Source organism: Hipposideros armiger, unplaced genomic scaffold (genome assembly GCF_001890085.2).
Source record: "Hipposideros armiger isolate ML-2016 unplaced genomic scaffold, ASM189008v1 scaffold_241, whole genome shotgun sequence".
In the NCBI taxonomy this organism is placed as follows: domain Eukaryota; kingdom Metazoa; phylum Chordata; class Mammalia; order Chiroptera; family Hipposideridae; genus Hipposideros; species Hipposideros armiger.
Genome location: NW_017731591.1, coordinates 1,023,479 through 1,031,906, shown reverse-complemented (window position 1 = coordinate 1,031,906; position 8,428 = coordinate 1,023,479). Strand labels below are relative to the sequence as shown.

The 8,428-nt window shown below is 48.0% G+C and overlaps 1 protein-coding gene across 1 annotated transcript in view; it reads right to left on the bottom strand.

Moving 5' to 3' along the window:
- CHL1 (cell adhesion molecule L1 like) overlaps window positions 1-8,428 on the bottom strand; it is a 154,719-nt gene that overhangs the window by 42,667 nt on the left and 103,624 nt on the right. The window contains exons 10-11 of the mRNA XM_019655509.1: window positions 6,857-7,041; window positions 1,618-1,729 (exon numbers count right to left, since the gene is read on the bottom strand). Of these exons, the coding sequence (XP_019511054.1) occupies window positions 1,618-1,729; window positions 6,857-7,041 (297 nt within the window). The remainder of the gene's footprint in view (window positions 1-1,617; window positions 1,730-6,856; window positions 7,042-8,428) is intronic.

Genomic DNA, 8,428 nt, shown 5'->3' with positions numbered 1-8,428 from the left:
GCGGCCTCCAGCCTCGCTCCTCGTCACCTTGTCACCGCTGGGGCTCACTTACTCTCAATCGGCAGGCCGTTGACGCGCCACCTGATGGTGGGCTCGGGTTCTCCTTCCGCCTCGCATAACAGGATGACACTGCCCCCCGTGCTGTACACGCCACTCTGGGGCTTCTCCGTCCAGCGAGGGGGCTCTGCAAACACAGCCAAGAGCAAAGCAGCCACTTAACACGCAGGCGTTAGGCCTGCACTTCCAGGACGCGCCAGCAGGTGGCAGGCACGGCCGGGCCTGCACTCTGACGGGAGTCCCTGTGGGTAACACATCTGCCATGCTAGAAACAGTTACCTACAATCACTACAATCAGTGCTTAGCTGCACACATTTCTAGCTCGATTACAGAAAATGGAGGTGGGACAAGCAGATGGTACGTTGACTGGTGCTGGCGACAGCTTATTTTTGAGCTGCAGCAAGGAACCTGAAAATGCTGATATTTTAAAATATGTTTTTTTGAGATTTTTTAATAAAATTAAAGTGCTCAGCCCTTATTTTAAATATGTCTTAGTTAATGGCTTGCAGCATTGTATAGCCATATCCATATCTATCTATCCCACGAGGACTTTAATTTCCTAAAGATTTCTTTTTTGGGCGGTAAGGGGGGAGAAAAGGAAGCCTAAAACCAACGTTTGGCATTTTTGCCCTCAAAACAATGGAGGAAAAGATATATTTAAATTACATCTTTCTGTGCCTAATGCTTCAATGTTATAATTCTAAGTGGTAGGTTCAGTACAGAATGAGACATTTTTCTTCTGTGCAAACATTACTGTCATGTTTTGTCACCTTAAGTACATTGCTATGTCAGGAGCGAATAAAAGATTTAAAGTGTGGATGGTTTGGGTAATTTGATTTCTAGAAAATGGTGCAATATCTGCAGGTAGTAATTCCCGTCAAGTGGTGCCAGTTATTTCCCCCAAGACGTTTTTCAATTTCCATTTTTAGTCAAAAAGGCAAGTCTTCAAAGTATATGAATGTGTAAAATAAAAAATGTCATTTAAATCATTTTTTTNCCAGCACTGGGGCCCTGCCTCGCTTGCCTGGCTCCCATCCCGGCCCTGCCCAGGTGGCACAGTCACTTCCGGACGGGCTGACCACGTGTGTAGCGAGGTAACACACGGCGGACCACACAGAGGTGTGTTTGGACTGACTGTACCATCAGTACCTTCAAATTAAATTCAAAATACGTGTTGGAGTTTTAAGCCTGTGTGTACAGAATGAGATGCAGGCTTCGAGAATTATTTAGACACTGTTCCGAACAACACAAAAAAGAGATACACGCCTTTAGATAAACCCAGGGTGAACCCAGCTCCACTGATGAAATCATCCTCATGATCATTTCAATTCTTTGCTTTCCTTTGCAAGCACAGGCGGCTTTCCACTTTCCCCGCCTGAGAATCCCCAAGAGATCCGGTCATCGCTTCCAGGAGAGGGAGGTGACCAAGTCTGTGACCTCATTTCTCGGAGGCACGGGGTTCACGTATGACATGGGAACAGTGCAGCCCGCCAGACGATGGTCAGGAAACGAAGGATGCTTCTACAGCTGCGTGCTCTGGGGAACCCCTGTCTGGCTTACCAGGTCACGACCGCCTTGGGGGACGCGAAGAACTCGCAGTGGAGGAAGGCGCTGGCCCCCACCACCGCCGCGTAGGCCTCGCCGTCCTCGGTTTGTATCAGTGGATGGACATCTGTTTGAAAATCACAGTGAAACTTTCATGTAAGAAACAACATGTGCACATGACAACGCCCCACGCCCAGCTGCAACGATGCAACGAGAAAAGAGCTGCATGTTATGGTGCAGAGTCTTGGGTTAGAAAAGTACAGTCCATTTCTCAAAGTCTAATTTTAGTATGAAGGCTAACGCCCAAGTGTAAGGGGGAAAGTGCTTTGATTTTGTCCGTGTTTTGTGTGTGAAAGATTCAGTGTACTTGTGAGTTTGACCTTGAGCGCTGCCCTNAGTTTTTTGAGATATCTCTATACTGATTTCCATAATGGCTGCACCAATCTGCAGTCCCACCAACAGTGCACCAGGGTTCCCTTTTCTCCACAGCCTCACCAGCACTTGTTGTTTGTTGATTTATTGATGATAGCGATGGCTGATCTGAACTGGTGGTTTTTACAGTATTTCCCCTCTCGGGTGGGGCTCTATGACTGAGTGGGAGAAACTCAGCTTTGCTATTTGTGTTGACGCTGCTTTTCCTTCCTCACTATATTCTTCTTCTTACTGATACTGTTAAGTTATTGAGTGCGTTCTAAAGATGGGCATTGCGACCATGATTTTAGCAGGAAGGATTCTGAAGCGCCACGAAGTTAATTAATTTGCTTACGGTCACTGGGGTAATAAACGACACATTAGAACTTAAAGCCGTCTGACTCCAAACGCGTTCCTGTTATCACCATGTGCCACTGCATTCATGCTTCTTTCATCCCCTTTTCCTTCCTAGCTGTATATTCTCGGAATATGTGTATGTAGCTCATTAATTAGTTGCTGGTTAATAACTGGACAGTTGTCTCATATTGTTTGTTTTAATTATCCCGAATTACTTATATTGATAGGCAATGGTTAAAATAATTCAATGATGCAAAAGAATATTGGAGGGGAGGCTGAAGGCCCTTTACTTTACACACATTTATAAATTATAATTTTTTTCTCAGTTACAATTCTTTTTTGCCACTTCCCTCCTCTCAAAGCAGATACCTACCTGCCTTCCAACCTAGAGCCACAGCCTTTACTGTCTGAGGCTCACAGCCCGCGGCTCGCTCTGCTCACAGGGCAGCTGGGGGGGATTAGCTGTGGGCTTCCTCACACAGCACCTAACAGGATGGCGCCCACGCCTCCCAACTGCTCAAGCTCTTCATGCCTTCTGTCAAAGCAGCCGTTTGCCAAGTCCCGGCCGCTCTGGACCACGGCGCCTCCCAACCAGGAGGTTTTCACGAGTCCATGCTTTACTAGTGCAAGCGTCTCACTTTCTGCATCATTTTTTTTTCCCCCAGTCCTTGAAAATCAGCCTAATCCTCTAATACCTACCCTTGGAAGAACAGAATGAGTATTAAAGTATCAGATGCACATGAGACATAATTTATCCAGGAACATGTCCGTACCATTGCAAGAACGTCCAGCTATCTTCATGCCACATTTTCCCTTTCTCTCTCTCTCTCTCTTTTTTAACATAAGGAACATTTACTAACAGTATCTGAGCAACGAAGTTTTCGGGGAAAATACATTGCTTGATCCATTTTTACATTCATACATTATCTCAAAATCTCAAATTTTCGTGCAGGTCCTTGTCTAGCCAGCTTCCATTCCTACACAGCCTGTGCTGACAATGCAGTCTCCTGACCGAGAATCAAACTTCGCTTCAACTCATGAATTTACAAAACAGAGAACACAGGCCCAACAGGCAGTGGAGGAAGCTGCCCTGTCCCTTTGGTCCCAAGGAACTGCGCACAGATGTGGGTGTGGGTGTGAGTGGGTGTGAATGTGGGTGTGAGTGTGGGTGTGAGTGTGTGTATGGGTGTGTGGTTGTGTGTGTGTGGGTGTGGGAGTGGGTGTGAGTATGTGAGTGGGTGTGGGTGTGAGTGTGGGTGTGAGTGTGGGTGTGAGAGTGTGTGTGTGGGTGTGTGAGTGTGTGTGAGTGTGGGTGTGAGTGGCCCTGGGTGTGCGTGTCCCACTCACTGCTTTGGGGGGCGAGCCTTCCCTCTTGCTTGAGAGGCACCACGCCATTTTTAGTACTTGCAATGTCCGCCCTCCTCACGGAATCTCTAGAAGGTAAACTCCTGGACCCCGATTTTCCTGGGAAAGTTTTCCTGTTTCAATAAAACATGTCAGCGGTTTCACTGTTACTCACCTCTGACTGGAATATTCTTCAGGTTCAGAGACAATGCCAACCTTCGCCCCTCACCCCTACATGAACAGAACGATTCCTCTGTTTGAAATATGCCAGCGTAAGTTAAATTTTGAGGTAGCTGAGGGTTCTGGAGACAGAAGGAGGGGATTCCAGCTCCACAGCGCTCTGAGCTTGAAGTGACTTCAAGTGTCTGGGATCCCCGCCCGTAACCCGCCCATGGGGACAGTCCTGCCATGACATGTGCGAGGACAAGATGAGCTAATGCATGTAACGTGCAAGGCACCTCCTGACACGGTGTGAAAGGGACAGTGTCTCAGTATAATTATTTTTGTTACTGCAGGTTTGTGGTTTAAAAACTTCTGAGAAAAAAAATTAAAGTACTCTAAAGATGTTACAGGGTGTCCCCTTCATCTGAAAGAGGACCAGGGGAGACAGGGGTCCCCATGCAGACCCAGACTGAGGACCAGTTCAGGTGACACCTCTGCTGACAATGCAGGAGTCTCGTGTCCGAGGACGACATGTGTTCATGTCCACTCTTTTTATACATTGCTTCATGACGTTACAGTTTCTAAAGCACATGAGAACTTTTCTATTATTTTGAAGACAACCCACGCAGCTGCCAGCCAGCCCTAGAGGCAAATTGTGGTATTTGTGCAAGTTAAGAAACAAGAATTACTGAAACGTTCGCCCTGCCCAAAAAGTCAACGAGAACAGTGGCAAGTCCTGAAAGAATGTGGCTTCCGCCACTGCCAACGCACACGGGGAAGCCCACCGGGGCTNTTTTGTAGCATCTGTTTTTACCAAACAAAGATCCCAGTTAGAGCCACAGAGCACAGCTCACGCAGTGACCCAGCGCCTGCCGTGGGGTCACCCACAGGTGTCAGCATCAGTCAAAGTCTCACGCAATGCTCGTCATGCTGCAGTTTCCCGACATCACACATCACTCCCGTCCGCCTTCCTCACAGGCCTGGGCAGCTGGCAAACTTTGGGTGGAAATACGAATTAACAGCTTAGTGCTTTCCATCACTGCTTCCCGGGCTCAGGGAGAAAGGCGAGTGTGAGCGAGCGAATGCTTCCAGGTGTTGACATCGGTACAATTTCTCCTTCTCCTGCTTCTGGACATGTGACCAAAGCAGCAGAAAGAGAAAAGGGGGAGCTGCCGATTGTCTTTTACCACGTCTGTTATTACGGAGTCGGTGATGATGGAGCCCGGGAACGGGTGCCGGTCCCCAGGAAGGTGGGGGACCCTGGACGCAAGCCCGGGAGGGGGGGGCCTAGGCCTGAGTGGCTCCCCCTGGAGTACCCCAGGGCCTACAGGGGATGTATACAGTAGGCACTCAGTGTACGCTTGCTGAATTCTTGTTAAATGAGGTGTCATGGTATTTTAAAAATAAATCAAGAGTTGTCAACTATAATTGAATATCTATCTATATCTATCTATCTATCTATCTATCTATCTATCTATATATATATATGGTCGTGGAAAATAAAAGAAAGTAAATCAGCAGTGTCCACAACTCAGAGCTCAAACATTGGTGCCATGGCCGTCGTGACAAACGTCCGTTTTCCCGTGATTGTTTCAGAACGCACAGTCCTAGTCTTAGAGGCCATATTTAAGGCACATAGACTTTGCGCCTGGTGGCCCTTGGTCACACCGTGACCCTCTCAGGCCACATCTCATGAGCTGGCCTCCAATCCCACAAGTGCATTCTGATGTTCACGACCCGTTACTGAAGGAGCTGANAGGAACACACCCCTGTTGGCAGATGCTGCTGCTCATGGAGAACTCTGGGCTTTCTCCTACTTGGTTTCGTTTGCTTCTGTTGAACGGAGGAAAAGGATTTTCCCATCTTTGGTTTTCAGTTCTTCCTAATTTAGCTCACCCCACACGTTGTGGGAGGGGTCCCGGGAACAGTGTTATTTCTAACAGCAGCGCAACTGAAACAGTCACCATTAACGTTTGCTTGTGCGGGGAATGTGTGTCCGAGGCTTCACAGTCTTCCATTATTGAAAGCAGTGGTGCTCCGTGTGCAAACCGAGGCTTTCAGGGGCAGTGTCATTGGAGTGTAAATAGAAACCCTACAGCGCCAGTCCCTGAATGGGACCCGAAAGGGGACATCTTCCTCCACCTTTTAGGCAGAAGGACCACCTGCAGTGATCATCCCTTTAACCTAATCCACACCATCCACACCTGGGGCAGGAGACCGAGGTATGATCAGAGCCTCAGGGGCAGTCTGAGTCCATCACTTCCCTGGATGGGGACCTTAGCCAGGCAGGCGTGCCCAGTACTGGCCTGTGGTAGCCCCCCCTGAAAGGGTGCCTCATTGTCTACTTATTTCTATAACCCCCAAACAACAGCCAAACCTCAAAATTAATGTTTCTACCATAGAGTCTATTCTTACCCCACAGTTGAATATCATCAACACAAGATACGGACAAAAAACCAAACCAAACAGAAAACATACCCAGGCAAGAGCTAAGGCAACATATGTCTGACTCGCTCATTTCCCTGGTGAGGACACTGAGGCACAGGAAGTGACATAAATTCACGGAGGACACGGCTGGAAATGACAGGCTGGGAGACAGCGCACGCTTTCCTCCATCGCAAACGTCACTTCCTTTAAGACTTGCCATTACGCAGTGTCATGTGTGTTACAACAAAGATACCTCTCACAGCACGATAGAGGGAACTACGCTGATGACTACTTAACAAATAGTGGAAAGTCGCCAGTGCTAAATCCCTAGCACGAGATCTCTGTGTCATCTGTCCCTTCCATGCGGTTCTGTGGGGTAAATGACAAAGGGGTTAACTGAAGTGTGATCCAAACCAGTGCCCACTCTGCAGTTAAACGTGGCAACGGTGTTCCTGTCTTAGCACGTACGCTTTAGTGGTGTTAGTCCACTGCACGTATGGACGCACGCTTTTTAAACAGCAGAAAAATCAGTCAACGTGGGATGGGTCTGTACCTTCTACTGTGACATGGAAGTCATGAGTGGCCCATCCCTGGAGGTTGGTGGCTGTGCACCGGTAAACCCCTTTGTCCTGGAAGGAGACATTCTCGATCTTCAAAGTCTTGCCATAACTTTCTTTCGTTTCTCTGCCCTTTGGTAGATCACCATCTACTTTTTCCCAATCAACCTGTGGAGTTGGTCTGGAAAACAATAGATAAATGATACAAACATTTGAAAGCACAAGCTGGAATGTAAAGAACCCCCACGCACACCCCTCACCGTGTCACTGTCCCCTCTGCCCGAGTTCCCCCGAGTAGCACCGCCTCCCCGGGGCACAGAGCTGCCCACCGCCAGCGTGAGGTCGGGGCTGGAGCAGGTCTGCCCCTCAGCACCTGTTCCTTCTAGTAAGAGGTCTCACCCCCTATAAGGGCCGAAGGGGGTGCTCAGATGAAGGATGGGTAACGGGCTGCGTGGAGATATTATAACATGTGTTTCAAGTGTGAATCTCCCTTGGGTGGCTTGGAGGGGCCAGAAAGAATGCCTTCTTCCCTGTATGACTGAAAAACATGATAAAGGAAGACCCAGCAGTAAGCTGGGGGGAAGCCCTGAGCCCCCTTTCGTCCTAGTGAAGCTGACCCTGGAGAACGTGGCCCCCAGAGGCCAGGGACGGCCGTTCTAGGGCACAGGCTCTGTGCACACACCTGGCTCCCAGGGGCTCTCAGCGCTGGACGAGGAAAGGAGAGGTGAGCTATACCTCCCCTGCTTAGAAAGACAGACACCCAACGGAAACAAACAAACAGGCAAAGAGGAAACAAAAATCAAGCTGCTCTCCTGTCACTACTCACCAGGAGGGCCACCTCTCCACCTCAACGGAACCAGGAGAGGGGAAGCCAGCCAGCTGGGTTCAGAAAATCCCACCTCAAGGAACCCAGACCAGCGGAGACCGGGACCCTCAGGGAGTCTTGTGATTTCAAAATTATGTGGAAACATTGATGGCTGATCTTTTTTTTTTTTTTTTAGCTTTTTGGATTTTTTATTGTGAAATAAACACTTTTTAATTAGTTTCAGGTGTACACCACAGTGCAATAGTTATACTTTTTACCGTTCAAAGTGACAACCCCCTCTCCCATCCACTGCCCCCCCATCCTGATATCATACATATCTATTACAATTCCCTTGACTCCACTCCCACACTCTACTCCATGTCCTGTGACTATATATATATATATTCACTTATAGTTGACATACATTATACAACATCAGCTTCAGGTGTACAGCGCGGTGATCAAGCCTCTTCCCCATCCATGAAGTGGTCTCCCTAGCAAGACATGTGACCACCTGACACCCTACAAAATATTTACATTATTAACTACTGTATTTCCCCTTGTATAAGACACACCCTTTTAAAAAAAATTTGGGGTCTAAAAACTGGGTGTGTCTTATACAGTGGTTGTAGATTTTTTTAATTTGCATTTTCCGCTTTTTTCGCGCTTGTTTTTTGCGCTCATACAACCACTGTATAAGACACACCCAGTTTTTAGACCCCAAATTTTTCGAAAAATGGTGCGTCTTATACATGGGGAAATA